The sequence below is a fragment of the Hordeum vulgare genome, chromosome 1H (assembly GCF_904849725.1).
Source record: "Hordeum vulgare subsp. vulgare chromosome 1H, MorexV3_pseudomolecules_assembly, whole genome shotgun sequence".
Lineage (NCBI taxonomy): Eukaryota > Viridiplantae > Streptophyta > Magnoliopsida > Poales > Poaceae > Hordeum > Hordeum vulgare.
Genome location: NC_058518.1, coordinates 156,853,516 through 156,870,097, shown reverse-complemented (window position 1 = coordinate 156,870,097; position 16,582 = coordinate 156,853,516). Strand labels below are relative to the sequence as shown.

At 44.5% G+C, this 16,582-nt stretch overlaps 1 protein-coding gene across 1 annotated transcript; it reads right to left on the bottom strand.

The window, feature by feature from the left end:
* Nucleotides 1-4,149: 4,149 nt before the first annotated feature.
* On the bottom strand, nucleotides 4,150-5,048 carry LOC123408344 (protein MAK16 homolog B-like). Its single transcript, XM_045101472.1, has 4 exons — nucleotides 5,026-5,048; nucleotides 4,633-4,720; nucleotides 4,399-4,533; nucleotides 4,150-4,302 (listed from the first exon to the last, which is right to left on the bottom strand). The coding sequence occupies exons 2-4, from the start codon at nucleotides 4,708-4,710 to the stop codon at nucleotides 4,186-4,188; spliced, it is 330 nt and encodes a 109-aa protein (XP_044957407.1). The 5' UTR covers nucleotides 4,711-4,720; nucleotides 5,026-5,048; the 3' UTR covers nucleotides 4,150-4,185.
* Nucleotides 5,049-16,582: the final 11,534 nt, after the last annotated feature.

Genomic DNA, 16,582 nt, shown 5'->3' with positions numbered 1-16,582 from the left:
AACTAAGGGGAAATTCTAACTAGGCGCAGTGGATGCACTCGTATTTACGAGTTCATGCCCCACTCGGAAGTGGTAATAGCCTTATGTCTCGAGCCCTCAGGCTGGTGTTTTCTTATGAGGGGTGAAAAATACTACAAGTGTTGAACCCTTGAGCCGGTGCGTGGGACTGTCTTATATAGTGGGTGCCACGACCAGACCGAGCACCATTACAAGGCAATAAATGGTAATAAAGAAGGAAGTTACTAGAAATGGCAGCTTTAACTCTTGGTGTTACTGGTAACATGAATCTTCACTGCACTTAATGTGGTGTATTAAGTCCTTAGCTATTGCCACCTCCTCGGTGCCTTCAACTTGCCGTAGTCCGAGTGGCATTACGCCTCTGACTGGCACAAAGAGGGCCCGAGAGACTCCATGTAGACTGAGTGGCGGTTGCTGAACCGAGTGAGTTCGAGGTTGTCTTGGCGACTTTAAGGACGCTGATGTCCGTAGGGGGGGTGCTAGATAGGCTCAACGAAACAGGTCCATAGGCCTATCCCTAATGTATAAGCCCATCAACACCTCCTTTAAATACAATAGGACTTCATACTCTTGGGGTAATTATCATATCAAAAACACACTCCACGTTACTTGGTCCAAACTCCACTCTATGGAACACATTTTCATTTATGTTGGTCAAGTGTTATCATAGGGTACTTCCACCCTTAAAACGTAATGCTCAAATCCAACCATGGACCAATTTCTCATATCCTCCAGAATGGTCAAATCTTTATTTGTAGAAAAAACAACTCATAACATATCAACATATGCAAAAAATATTATATTCATGTGCACCTGACCATTATTCCCAACCCACTCCTTGGATGGATATGGAAAAGTTTTTGCACAATGAAAATCAAGATGTTTGCCTGGATGCTCATCATGGACAGGCTCAACACACAGGACATGCTGGAAAGAAGGCACTGTAAGGTGTCTGAGTCAAATCTCTGTATTCTTTGTCATGCTAGAATCAAAGAGGACAGATATCACCTCTTCTTTACCTGTCTTTTCAGCAACAGGGTTTGGAATTATCTCCAGATCTCATGGCAGGTAACTCTATGCGGACCACTTCACTGGCAGCCAGAAGGGAGTTTCATCATCCTTTCTTCACTGAAGTTGTTTTTACGGCCTGTTGGAATATTTGGACAGTTCCAAATGCCCAGATCTTCAACCATGAGAGACCACGCTTTAGTAAATGGAAATCTGGTTTCCTTCATGATATATCCCTTTTAGCTCACATGATCAAGGCTAGTTTGAGGGATGACTTACTTAAGTGGATATCTTTCTTACCTCCTTGAGGTTTGTACTTTTCTAACCCCCCTCCTCACTTGTACATCCCAACCTCCTCTCATGTACATATAATCTGTTAATGGAATAAAAGAAAAGCTGTGGGGTGTTTCCCTACAGTAGCTTCTAAAAAAACATTTCAACATATGAGATTCCAAACACATTAACTTTATTTATTCGCGAACCATTACAATATCTGAGAATTCCATGGCATAAATCAACTCCACATTGTTATGAAAATGTAAGTGTTTCCTACTACACTTATTACCAATATTGAAATGTCAACTACTCAACTTCAAACTTTCCTCGGTTCTGCACATTCTCTAGCAAAATGTCCTACTTCCTTGCAGTGTAAACAAATGACATTAGACAGATCCAGGGGCTTCATGGTTATTATCTTCGCTCTTAGGGTTCTTGGCTTCCTTTTCGGGCTATCATTGGCATAAGGCCATGTGGTCTTACACCCAAAACAGGTAATGTGACTCTTATCCTTCTTTGCAGAGATTGATTTTTTCTCTGGGATTATAATCCCCAAGTGCAAGGAATCATCTTAGCACTTTACAAAGATGGAAGTTATAAGTATGGAGTGTTGAACCCATAAAGAGATAAGGTAAGATCAATATTCTCTCAAGTCCTATCTCCCACTAGTATGACTGTACATACACTAAACGTTTGCTTCTATCTAGTAACAAGAAATAAAACTGTGTCGTGCGTATAAAGAGCATAGCTTTGCATGATATTGGAGAACCAAAATAATAAAAATAGTTTCTGCATAAATAAAGTTAGAATACATTACAATATATTACAAACAACAAGTGTGGAATAATAATGGTATGGTGTGTGGAATTGTCCTAGGTAATTGATAACAAGATCGGTAATTATTATTGTGATTTTATATGAGGGAAAGGCATGAGCTAACACACTTTTCGTACATGGATCATATGAACTTATGTTTGGACCTCTAGCAAGCATTCGCAACTACTATATATCATTAAGGTAAACCCAACCATAGTATTAACACTTCAAGTCCCCTTTACTCCCATACGCAATAACCCCCTTGCTCGCTTTTATGTTTCAGTCACTCACCAACCCTCTATAAGTGAATCATGAACATATTGCAACACCCTACAGCAGAAATCCCTCACGTGTTTGTGGCACAGAGGGCACCATAGGATAGCACCAAAATAAAACATACAACTCAAACCAATCAAGATCATCAGTCAACCCAAAGGACAAAATAGATTTACTCAAAATCATAGGATGGCAAGACATCATTTAATATTAATATGTGTCATAAAGCACCATGCTCAAGTAGGAGATTACATTGGAGTGTGGTAAAGTGGACCGCTGAAAAGAGATGAGGAAGGTGATGAGGACGATGATGTTGATGAATACGATCAGCACGGCGATGGTTCCCCCGGCAGCACTCCGCCGCCACCGAGAGGGAGAGGGAGCACTGGTCACTACTAGGAAAAGGCTTGCTAATGGCGCATCTATTTTGGCTACTAATGGCGCACTATAGGTGCGCCACTAGCATCACGCCATTAGATTTTTTTACTAATGGCTCACCACAAGTGCGCCATTAGTATTTGGTATACTAATGGAGCACCAGGCAGTGCGCCATTAGTATTGCTCACGGTGCGCCATTAGTATCTGGTATACTAATGGCGCACCAAGTAGTGCGCCATTAGTATAGATCTCGGTGCGCAACTAGTATAGATCCCGGTGCGCCATTAGTATAGATCCTGGTGCGCCATTAGTATAGATCCTGGTGCGCCATTAGTATAGCTTATGGTGCGCCATTAGTATGCCTCCCAGGGTCATATTTACCCATACTAATGACGCACTAGTGTGCTGAGTGATGCGCCACTAGTGTGCTAAGTGATGCGCCACTAGTATGAATATTAGGTATTTATTTTATTTTTTCTGATATTTGCACAGATTACAAAACATATTACTGCACAGAATATAGAGAGCACAACATATAAATAGCAGATTTATCGAATACAACAGAAGATTAGTCTCCGAATACAATTCATCATATTAATCTCCAAATTTAAAATACCGAACAAAGTTAGAACATTACAAGTCTCGAGACCGCGAGTAGCGAGTTTGTCTTCATATTACTAGTCGATATTGAACATCTAAACTATGATCACATAGAAGAGAGGTGCGGTCATCACGAGAAAGACATGCAAAATTATCTAAATTACAACATCATCGACACCAAGCATGTTACTGAAGTTGTGCCTAGAGAATCACATTCGCATCCTTTGCCTGCTACCCCTGTCCTCGTCGTCTTCCACCTGTTGCGGAAAGGTGAGGAACAAATTATGCTCCGGCAGGAATTTGTTCTAGCTCAAATTAACGTACGGCACGATGAAATCACTTTGAAAGAAAAACTAACATTGTGAAACAAATGCATATTTTGGGAGAACCTCTACAATAAAGAAATCATCCAAAGAGCTTTCATAAAGAGAAAAGCATAACTACTGATCCCCCTAGGCCACTACTACTTTATGTGTTGGACATCAAATCGTACGTGACAACTGACAAGACAGTTAGATGTGTTCGATTTTATCAATGTTTATAGGCGACATGGTGTATGATCCCCCCTAGGCCACTACTGCAATCATTTTGTATTTTGTATGGAGGTCAGATTTGAAGTTGGCACTACTATGGCAAATAACCATTTTGTCCAAATAAATATTTCTACACCGCATACTTAATTAAACAAGTCGGAATGGAATTTCAGGGCCCATAATTCAGAAAATGTGAAGTTTCTTTACATTATCTAGTGAACACAGAATAATGAGAAATATCTTCACAAACCAGAGCACTCTATAACATGCAAAATTAAAATCAGTAGAAACAAGGGAAATGTTTACCATCTTCATCACCAAAGCCTTCAAAATCTTCCATATCATCCATGTCACCCATCTCGATATCATCACCTTCAACATACTCTATGTCGCCTTCCTGTATTGGCAAGTGAATCCACAATATATGGGAAAGATTGTGAGCAGTGAGAACATAACAAAATTAACTTTATTCTCAGAGTCGGTACTGTGTTACTTCTTCCTCTTCTATCTCAGGAGCCAACTCATATTTTTCCATGTCAAGGATAGTATCAAACTGCTTGAAGGGGAAATTATAAATTTCACCATAGACACCCTTCCTTAGGCGCTCCTTTAGTTCACTTTCAATACTCTGATTAATAGCAGGAAGATGTTAGAACATGGGGAGGTAACACTCGGATCGATAGCAGGAAGATGTTAGAACATGGCAATGTATATCAGGAAAAATAACCTTATCTAGTTGAGCAGCCTTTTCAGCTTTCTCCAATCTTCGGAGATCGCGCTGAGTTTTCTTCCTCGGGACTGTCATTATCTTCTCTCTAACATAGCAAAAGAATGTGTTTAGCAACTCTTTATGTGTCAACAGTTAACATTAAAATTATGTAGAACAACAACGTGAATCAGCATTTATCTTTTCTTTTGTCAAAAGAAAAAAGAATCAGCATGTAACTGAACCTGGTTACATGTTAATGGCACAAATGTTAGACCATCAAGTCTCAGGTCATCACTAGTCAATCGCATGTTCTGACTTTGTAGGTCACCATTATTCACAATGGTGGCCCATAAGACCGTACCGAGTAAAATAATGACATGCAAAAACACTGGACAGTTAAGAAACTTAGACCCTTGTATGGAACTTTGGATAAATGGATGTCGGACGACTCTACTGCTTCTGATCGGTGCTCATAGCCATCGCCCTCATAGTGCAACGAGGAAGTAAAAGAATTCACGCAATAGATTGCACAGAACACACATGTAAAATTATCACAAAACACACATATGTGTACGCGGTTATAAGAAGTAAGGGCAACAATTACTGTGCTCCAACTAGGCAAATTGCAATATATAACCAGTGTTAATTTGTAAGGCAAGGATGGTACAGAAGTAACATATCTATATTGAAGATTACAAAAGAAGAAACATACCGCAAATTTAAGTGTTTTACCATTAAGCCTAACAAGTCCTGAAAAAAGTCCAACAACATATTAAGCAATTGCCTCTGTCTCATATTCAGCAAAAGCAAAACCTTTGGGACGCCCAGTTTCCTTGTCACATGGTATGTATAGGTCTACTACATGGCCGGCCTGAATAAGAATCTCATACAAGACTCTCCCAGGGATCTTCTCATCCCAGTTGCCTGTTGAGAAAAAAAGGTCATAAAATTAATACAACACAAAACATACGCAGACAATGATGTCTCAGAACAACAATGGAGTATAACAACCTACGAAAGTGACCGAGAAAACTACTGATAGAAGAGCGCTACCCAAACAGACCCAGCTATGCGATTATTCCAAGTAATGGAAGAGTCAATTTGTCTCCATGTCAGGTAATTCTCGAAATAGATGTGGAAAATTTGAAATGCTCTTTGTCCAACACACAACCATCAATGATGATTATATTGTACTGCTTGCAGTTATAGGCAAGGTGGTCAAAGCACATTGTTGCAATATGAAACAAATCTTTGAAGTTGTTTACTGTTTTTTATCAACCAGCATAACTAGCAACTCAGCCTACAAATGGCAGGTTGCCAGCCTTAGAAGTATCATGGCTCTACCTCTATCGTTAAGCAGTCTATATCGAGTTACAAAACTGAAACATCGGGAATCATTTGGTCGGCAAATAAGAACTATTTATCCATCGCATGCTGACATACCACCCAGATAAGATAGAACATGAATGAATTACTACATCGTCCGTCAATCATATATGATGTACAGTAGCATTCAAAGAAATATATCCACGTGACCACATCTACTGCTATCAGGTCACAACCAGAATTCAGGGGCAAATAACGGTCACGAACTATTATGTTGTGCTTACCTCACTTTGAGTTGAAGTCTGCTCATTCTTATCCGATACTGAGTCATTTTTAAGAGACCCGGGAAACCCAAGGCAAACTCAAATACAAGCACAGACAAACAGAGGGAAGTGATGGAAGTAAGGCCGATAAACATGCACGCATTACTGCAATTTGCGGCCAACAAATATTGGAAGCTCCAGGTGCAAATAGAATGACAGTACCAGCTGCCTTGTCCAAACTCCAAAGCAGTCTTGCAGTACATGGGTCGCCGAATCTGTACCTTATCATGTTTCTAATGCTATTAATTAATAGAAGCATATGGCACTGGATTTGTCATTGCTGTGCTTTTATCCCCTTTCCCTCATAATCTGTAGCCATTTATTTCTCTGCCAGAATCACAAGATGGCCATGTGATCTCTTTCTAATACAGTGATGCGCAGATGGCCACATGTAATACAAACGCATCATTTCTGTTCTGAAATCAAAAGGGAGAGCAAGGGGATTACTCACCATCGCAGATAGGTAGCTTCCGCCCATCCGGGGAGATGAGACGTATTCAGGGAAGACGAGGAGCTCGCCCGTCCGGCGGAGAATGCGAGCCACGCGAGCGGGACGGCCTCCGGCGGATAATGCACGGCTTGACTGTGTCGCCGGAGTAAGAACTCGCCGGCGACCGGCCACCCCTGAAGGCGAGGGAGGTGCCTGCAAGGGCGGCGGGGCGAGGGCTAGGCCCGACGACGCCTGGTCACCAGCGCGGCGGGAAGCGGCGCAGCGGCGGGTGGGGCGGGGAGGTGGCGTTGGGGCCGTGGGTGCCGAGGCCGCCCAGATCCGGAGATCCGTCGGCGGGTGGGGCGGGGGGGCGAAGCCGCGCGGCGGGGATGCGGCCGGCCGACGACACGGGGGAGCGGGTGGGGGTGGAGAGAGAGTTGGCAACTACCTCGAGATCCTAGTTGGATTTGGGAGAGGAGAGGCGAGCGCAGAGGCAGAGAGCCGTTTTTAGTAATTTTTTTATATAGCAATGCCGCATCCGAGAGAGGTGCGCTATTAGTAATCTTTTTTTTGGATACCAATGAAGCACCCTAGAGAGGTGCGCCATTAGTAATATATATTTTTTGGATAGCAATGACGCTCGGGGGGAGGGAGGGGGTGGCTGGTGCGCTCGACCGATTACTGGGCATCTACACATTTAGAAAATAGTTTAGCATTGCACATCCTACTAGAATGAAAATATCACCTGCTTTGTGTTCCACGTGAAAAGTGATTCCAAATTTGCAGATAGACTCAAGGTCAAGGTCACCTGTCACATTTGTTTTCAGAAATTTGTCAGTGGTGCTACAATAGAAGTACTCCCTCCGTTCGTTTTGAAAAAGGGCGGCGTAAAAGTACAAACCTTGTCTTTCCCATTGATATGTTTATGGAATTGATTTATCTTCGTTACCTATGGGAGCACAAGAGAATCAATAATCAGGCTTTACTACATGTATAAAACAGGAACAAGCAGGGGGGTTGAAGGCGTGCGTTCCACAACAACGAGAAAATCATGTCTGATAAAGCAATAGACTTTCCGGTGACCGCAAGGAACAAGCCATGTAATCTGAAGCCAACTTTCATACAACTCGTAAGAGCCTAAACACTTGTACTCGTATAGAATACTAGGTAACTGAATATCCTGGTACAATGAACCTGTCCTGCCAAGATGCATCCGGGCAGATCGGCGAATTCACGGACAGAGAACCGGCCAGGTCCCCAAAAGCTCACCCCCACTAGCGACGTCGAGCCCGGAACCCTACTACTGGGCTCCTCACAGGATCGCGAAATTCCGACGTTACTACTGGCGACACCACCTCCGTGAATCGCATGACAGATTCAGGCGAGCGCTCGCGGTTCAGAGGGCTCAACTACAGAAGACCTCTCTAGAGAGAGGCCAGGAGAGGGGAGGGGCGGACGGCATACGTACGTGGGCTTGGGCCTCGACGGAGGGGACATGGAAGGCATCGAGCGCGGAGGCGGCGGCGCAGGCAGCGACGAGGAGGAGCGGCGTCTCCGTGGACGAGGGCGAGGGCAGAGGATAGGCGAGGGTGGGGGAGGTGCTGGGCGGCGTCTCGGTGGACGAGGGTGGGGGAGGGGGAGGGCGGCGGCGGTGGCGTCTCCGTGGGCGACGTCTCCATGGACGAGGGCACAGGAGAGGCGAGGGCATAGGGGTTAGGAATGGTGCACCCCGAGCGGTGCGCCATTAGAATGTTTTTTTTAATAGGAGTGGTGCATCCTCATGGAGTGCGTCATTAGTAAAAAAATTATATAGCAATGGCGCATCCGAGAGAGGTGCGCCATTAGTAATCTTTTTTTTTTGGATAGGAGTGGCGCACCCTAGAGAGGTGTGCCATTAGTAATTTTTTTTGGATAGCTATGGCGCTCGGGTGGGAGGGAGGGGGTGGGTGGTGCGCTCGACCGATTCCGTTCGGGGGAACCGAGCGAGGAGACACGGGAGGGTGCGGGGTGGGGGGGCGGCCGCGGCGGTGCAGCGGGGGAGGGTGCGGGGGGTCGTCGGCGGCGGCGGAGCGGGGGAGGGTGCGGGGGGTCGGCGGCGGCGGTGGAGCGGGGGAGGGTGCGGGGGGTCGTCAGCGGTGGTGGAGCGGGGGAGGGTGCGGGGGCTCGTCGGTGGCGGTGGAGCGGGGAAGGTGTGAGGGGTCGTCGGTGGCGGTGGAGCTGGCCGGGGAGGGTGCGGGGGTCGTCGGCGGCGGTGGAGCGGGGAGGGTGCGGGGGGTCGTCGGCGGCGGTGGAGCGGGGGAGGGTGCGGGGGGTCGTCGGCGGCGGTGGAGCGGGTCGGGGAGGGTGCGGGGGGTCGTCGGTGGCGGTGGAGCGGGGGAGGGTGCGGGGGGTCGTCGGCGGCGGTGGAGCAGGGGAGGGTGCGGTGGGTGCTCGGCGGCGGTGGAGCGGGGGAGGGCGCGGGGGGACACTATTGGGACACTATGATGCAAATGAGGTGAGGAGGAGGAGGCACCCGAGACAAGCTTGGAGGAGGAGGTGGAGAGAATGAAAGTGGGGAAAGTGAGTGTGGTAGGTGGCTGTCCAAAATATCTAGCTGGTCCCAGGTTACTAATGGGGCACCACCAACATATGCGCCATTAGTAACCCTGGTTACTAATGGCGCACCTCCTCTGGTGCGCCATTAGTAGTTCTGCCAAAAAAATTAGTAGTGGCGCACCACCAACAGATGCGCCATTAGTAACACTGGTTACTAATGGCGCACTAACTGTGGTGCGCCATTAGTAGTTTGCAAAAAAAACCAATTTTTTTTTATAGTAGTGGCGCACTACTAACATATGCGCCATTAGTAACCCTGATTACTAATGGCGCACCAGCTGCTGGTGCGGCATTAGTAGTTTTGCAAAAAAAAAAGTAGTGGCGCACCGAGTGTGTGGTGCGCCATTAGTGTCCATCACACTAATGGCACACCTCACATGGCGCACTGCTTGTGTGGTGCGCCATTAGTATCTATATCATCTATAGCCCTTTTCCTAGTAGTGGGTGCAGCGATGTGCTATACAAATTGTTTTTAACTTCTTTCCAAAATGAATGTTTAAACCATCACCTTTCATGTGCGGGCAATAGGGGGGTCCATCCCACACGACATGGAAAAATCATCGGCGATGGTGACTGTTGAGCGCACACGGAACATGTCTCACACACTATATTTTGGGCGTACGTTTCGGATTTCGGGTCAATCACACACGTCTATCACGAGTCAAACGTATCTAATTGCTCATGGAAAACAAATGGTGTTTGACCTTTTACTGTTTGTGAAACGTTACTTAGTCCACACAAGCCATGGTATAAATTGTGTGTGATATCTTCATCATCGCACACGAGATTTCCCTAGAAACTGTCTGTTATGCATGATATCATCATACATGTTTCCCAAAAAAATTACACGTGGGATCTTTTCGCATCGGGCATGGTTTCGTGTTGTCTCACATGTGAGATAAGGTGCTATCGCAAATGATTTATGAGTTCCTACGCACACGTACAAGTGCTACAAATCGTTTTTGATTTCTTATGTATCAGCAATGTTTCAGTTTATATCTCATGGGTTTTTCTTGTAGATCATAGGCAGTTGCACTATTAGTTGCGTGTGCTTTTCCTGTAGATCACACACGGTTGTGCTATGAGTTGTGTGTGATTTCCATTCTGGATCGCACATGCTTATTTGCTTGAACCATGTGCGCTGAAATGGCCAAGTTATTGTAAAATATCGCATTTGTATCACCCTCCGAATAGCAAATTTTCCACAATATGCAATTGACAAATAGTGTCCACATGAAGAACATTCATCCTTATTTGCCACAATATGTAATTGAACAAATAGTGTCCATAGGAAGAACATTCATCATAATTCACGACAATATAAAATTGAGCAAATGCTAGCTAAATTCTATAGGTATAAGACCGACATATGCAGTACATAATCATATTGTGTATGAAATACAAAGACATGATCATATTGAAAACAATGCATCCATGTGAATATGTTTAGCTAATAACACTATATAAATGCGTACTTATTCTTGGGGGATATGAAGACTGAAATCTTCGATGCCTTTAGTGGGCTTGATATAGTGTTTCACAAAGAAGGTGCTGATAAATTACCTAACAAACAACAATTCATCCGCGCCGAGAGGTTCAGAGTTCATCGGTCCGAAGATCAACTGCAGTACTTTTAGATCAGAATGTGACATACGTGTGGAGTAGAAGATAGTAATTAAGAAACAAACTTACTGGTTCTATTTTGTTAGTATCGGTAGCAGATACAACATGTATGCATAGGTTCATCTTGTATGTGCTAACTTAGTATCCACATAGGCTGGTCCCTTGTTGTTGTCGAGGACACTGAATTTTTTTATACAATATTAGTCATCTATTTTCCCTATTAGGAACAACCTAACTTGTCCAAGTTGTTTCTTTTATTTTCTTTGGACATAAATAGAAAGATGTTGACCTAGAAACTTGACCATCTTACTAGCATTTTCTGAAAATAACAGATTACATTGTCTTACCGGAGAAATGATCACGTGTTGCAGAGGTAGTTGGTTGTCGAACCGTAACTCTCCTAAAGTTATGTTCTTTGACAATACACTTCAAATGAAGATGAATTTTCACATACTCAGTTCTTGAACCAGATATGAACGCAACATATTAACATCATAGAGAAATCCATGAAATCCTGAAGATGACTCAGATCCTCAGGATTGTTTGACTGTCTAAGAGAATCCAGGTAGTAAACTGTGTTGCATCTTGGAACAATGACCACCATGATCCAATGATGTCTATAGTTTAAGAAAACCTTGAACTTACAAACTATGTCGAAATCTGAAAGATGATCAATGTATGTGTGGTTGTATATTTAACTTACTATTCATGATATGGCCACATGAAGAATTCTCCTATATATAAGTCGAACAAGATCTTGGTGACATGATCAATGAAAGCCTTGCGTGTGTCATAATTTTTTAACAAAATGTCGCTTGCTAAATCAGGATGTATGAAATACGCATGCACCCTTAAGGATCTCTGCATCATCAATCCCGTGAGAGGAATACAATAGAGTTAGCTTTTTTCATTTACAGCCTTGTATGGAGAAGTTGATCAGAGTTTGTGAAGTACTTAAAACATCAAGCATTTGACAAGAGTGGTAGCAAGCTCGTTGAAGTTGAAGAATAGATGAAAGTCCTCGAATTCCACTCAGATAGTACGTGCAATGTGAGAGGAATGCCAACTGTCGTAGTGCACTTCCAGAATGTTATGATCTTATCCTTCCGACATTCTGTCCATGCAATATTTTTGTAACCGGTCACAACTGGAAGTGGACTCCTCAAAGTATTCGCCAATAAGAAATGCATGGCCATTCTGGTCCTCGTGTGCTTTAAATGGGTCTACTTTCTTACTAGAAAGTAGTTTTCAACTTCTGCTTCACACATGCCGTCAGAATCGGGATTACCCAGCCCTTTGAAAAACTTGTTGTTAATTTTGTTATGGGCGATGACTCTTTGTAGTAGGAGGATCTTGCTCCCATGCCTTCTCATTTTTTAGGGCCCGAACTTCCTGCTTGCAACCATGCCCGCTTTCGTCTTCTTAGCTGAAGCACTTCTTATTTGACGTTCGGTTTCATGAAAGACGTGCTGTTGAGAATCCTGTGAAGTTATGATGGATTTCTGAATAGATGATGCCATTATGACAGGCTGCTGACTCGTAGTACGAGAGGCGACCGATAGCTGACCAGTCGTTGAAGCTATGCTGGACTTCTCAGCAGTTGGTGCCAACATGTTGGTGTGTTGATGCGGCTGTGACAACACGTTGGTTTGCTGAGCAGGCAGTGCCGACACATTGGTATGCTTATCAAGAGGCTACAAACAGCTAGACTAATTAGGACGCGGTTCCAAACTTTCATACTGCTTAGCACACAGTTCTGACTATAACACTACTTAGGAGGTGGTTCGACCGTGTTTGTGTGCTAAGCATGCAGTGCCGATGTGTCTGCATTTTTTGGTTCTGTGGCTGGCATCTGAACCGACGATATGTCTTCAGCAGTCGTAGGCCTTGCCATAGGCAACTCAGGAGCGGACGATAATCTGGCCTATACGGCAGGTAGTTGGGTGGGATGATCACGGGTCGATGCCTCAGGCATCGGATTCCTGAGAGTATGTTCATCGGGGAAGTCACACAAGATCTATAGTGGAGACAAGAGAGTCACTGGTTCGAGGGCGCCATTGGTTACTTTTTTTGGGGGGGGGGGCTTTAGGGATCTCATCCAGGAAGTCTATTTCTTTCCATGGCCACTGATATGATTTAACTGTGTTTCTTCCAAGGTTCTCTGCTCATGAGGGTCCCCAAGGACATGCTCCACGGAAAAAATATTGAACCCAGGCTTTATTACAGTCACATAGCACTTCACACAACCTGACTACATTGGCACATTGCCCAACAAGTGCACACTATCCAAGTCAGCGTTGTAAACCCACGCTATTTAACATTTTAAAGTACCTTCATAATGTGTAAGCACGTACTTCAATCTCCCCCTGTCCATATAGATCAGATATAGCACCATCATGTCTATGTGCACCATCATTGTCGTTGGGGCCAGGTGATGAACAACTACTCTTGTGTGGTGTTGGCATACAATAAGTGGCATCATCCATGCCGATATCCCATTTTGTCTCCTGGCTATCTCTCAACATTAGTGTCTTCTGCTACATATATGACTCCTTAATTTAGTTTTGAACTCCAGGATACATGTCCCTCTTAATCTTTTCGCACAACTCTCGCCGCTTACCATCACTCCTAGCTTTTTCGTGCTGAGCCTCTCTTCTTTGCTTAGTGAGAAAGCCCTCTTGTGTGGGACATTGACCCCAATACCCCTTGCACCGCGAGGGGCTCTTTGGTAGTCAGAGCCTTAGACAGAATGTCACATGGCCTCGAGTTCCTCTAGAACCTTCCAATGTTTTGATTTGGTGAGTTCTCAAAGTAATAAGAACCATCTACATGCCTCTTTGCATGTGCCCCCAAGTAGTCCCTAGCACGAGTGCCCCTTATTTCACTAAAGGTCAGTTTGCCACCCGCGGCTACTGCTTTTTTGTCCTCATACGGTGGGGGTGTGTGTTCTTCTTCTGAAGTTGCGATTGCATGGCACTCTCCTTAATAAATTCTTCATTGACCCTAACTATTGTGAATTTTGTCCGGTCTTCCTTTGTAATTTGGGGGTATGAGGGGATTGGTTCTTTGCCTTCACTCTTGTACAACACATGCTTCCAGTTTCTCCAAGCATCCATGTCCTTCTTCAGTGCAACGTGTTACACCTGACCTCTCCACTCCTCCTGAATGTTGAAGTGTGCTATGATCCCCGGGGCCATCCTCTGCCATGTTTCTGAATTAGCATCTCGAAACCATGATAGATTTATGTTGAGACTTGCCCTGCCAACAAATCCACACACTCTTGAACCTCATGTCTGCTTTATCTGGTTTAGTTGGAGCCTAAGACTTCAAATTGATGTATGTTAGTTTGTATACACCTTTAGGCTGGTGTGTGGGCTTTCTTGTAGCATTCTTTCGTGTCTGGACCAAAAGGGTGATTATAGCGGCCCTTCTGGAAGATACATCGATAGAAGTATGACCGTCGTCGCTGCAAGTAGTCATCTACAGAGGACACATGTGAAATTCAGAAAATGTGGATACACATAAATTAAAGGTAACAACTTGGCAGCAAACTGTCTAAACATGGCATGTGATAATTTGGAAATGTACGCCTAATCAATTCATTTTGTGTGACTCATGCGCACATGATATGTAACTCGACAATAACTAATTGGAACAAATACAACTTATATGTAGTTAGAAAGTAGATGATCAACATAAATACACTCTCAATTATTTTATAACCAATTTGGGGACAAACTGAACCAAATAGGAAAAATGGATAATGAGATAATAGACCTCGCCACAATGGAGGGAAGCAACTGATAGGTTTTTTTGTATAAATCTGCCAGGAGAGGCGGGGGTACATGATCGATATTCTCGAGGGCGGCTCGCGAGGAAATAGACAACGAGGCACGGGCAGCCTCGTGTTCGGAGCGGTAATGAAGAGTAGGGTTGATGTTGGGAAGCGGGTACACGACCGGGTTGACCACGACGGCACCGGAAAGGGTTCTGGTGTGGATCTGGGAATGGGATGGAGCTTTCAAGATGGAGTCTCGGTATAATATGTGGGCTGTTGAGCGAAACGGGGGAGGGCGTGGGGGAGCATGTTGGCGGTTTCGGTGAAAATGGTGAAAAAGAGCATCGGGTGCCCCCGGAAAGGCCTATGCAAACGGTTTTGTATAGCAACCCGTGTTCACACACAACATAAATTCATTTGAAATGAAAACCTGACAACTTTGAAATTTCAACGTGCCCTCATCGTTTTATCTCGAAATTGTTTCCACGGTATGCAGCTATCGTTGTACCTATTATTGATTTTGTGCCGCATTTCATGTATCGTTTGATATTTTTCAGCCATTTTTTTCATTTACCGGACGTTTAGTGCATACAAATCAAATCCAACTACAACTACATGTGGGTGCTGGCAAAGAAGGCATTACAAATCATTTATGTGTCACTTTGTGTGTTTTCATTCGTTGTCCAAGGAACAAAAAGAATTTTCAAAATTTTGGCTGCGATATACGTCCACCTACATAAGGCATGTTCGTAATTTAATTACACAAAATGTAGATGGAGTCAGAAAATCACGATAATCGTTGAGTCATCATGGCGTGATCTCAGGACAGCGTGGGAATTTTTTGGTGAACTTTGACAGAAGTTAGGATGATCGCTCCTTGGAAACCATAACATCTCACTAGAAGTATCATAGCTTTAAAGGGAGAAGTGGCAAAACGAACTCCAATTGACGGTGTATTCATCGCCACTCCTCCAATTTAACACACCCTAGACAATCATCATTATACGCTAGGTTTGATTTACTAGCGCATTTACGGGCTCGTTTGCTATATTTAAGTTATGTTTACCATTTATGAGGCGTTTAGTGCATATAAATGAAATCCCAACTACAAGAACGTGTGTTGACGAGAGGGATCACTAGTAGAAAAGAGGGCTTTGGTCCACTAGATGAAATCCCATTAGTTCCGGTTCACTCACGAACCGGGACCCATGTGGGCATAGGTCCCGGTTCGTGAGGCCAGGGCGCCGGCCGGGCCTCGTGGGCCATTTTTCCTGGTTTATTGTCATCTTTGGTCCCGGTTCCAGACATGAACCGGGACCAATGTGCCTCGCTCCTGGCCCGCAACCAGTAGTCCCTGTATGTGGCTGGAACCGGGACCTCAGGTTGTCCTTTGGTCTCGGTTCCAACCACAAACCGGGACCAACGGTTGGCCTACATATACCCCTGCGAGCAGAGGAGTGCACTGCTCTGTTGTTTCGGTCGACGGTGGGAGATCTTTGTGGTGCTCTGGCTCACCTCTTATGCACATGAGGTGTTTGATGAAATGCCCGAGCCACACTTAAGCTTTCTCCTTTAGAAGCTCCTTGTCCAAGCTCCATTTTCATCAAGATTTGTGTAGTTTTTAATACACTTTTTTATATAACGCACGCAGATGAACCGTCAATGGATGTATGGTGACCCACGCACCTCCGAGTATATTAATGGCGTGCATAATTTTCTCGAAGCGGCTAAGGCAAACAAGCGGAATGGTTTTATGCATTGTCCATGTACTGTCTGTGGGAATACGAAGGAATTCTCCGACTATAAAACCCTTCACTTCCACCTACTTCAGAAGGGTTTTATGTCTCACTATAATGTTTGGACCAAGCATGGAGAAAGAGGGGTTATGATGGA

Excerpts from the sequence above, each read along its gene's own strand:
- LOC123408344 (XM_045101472.1), bottom strand. The coding sequence starts at position 4,710 with ATGACAGTCCCGAGGAAGAAAACTCAGCGCGATCTCCGAAGATTGGAG. Across the intron at positions 4,534-4,632 it reads AGGCTGCTCAACTAGATAAG|AGTATTGAAAGTGAACTAAA; the intron begins GTTATTTTTCCT and ends GCTATTAATCAG. Across the intron at positions 4,303-4,398 it reads CTGAGATAGAAGAGGAAGAA|GAAGGCGACATAGAGTATGT; the intron begins GTAACACAGTAC and ends TTGCCAATACAG.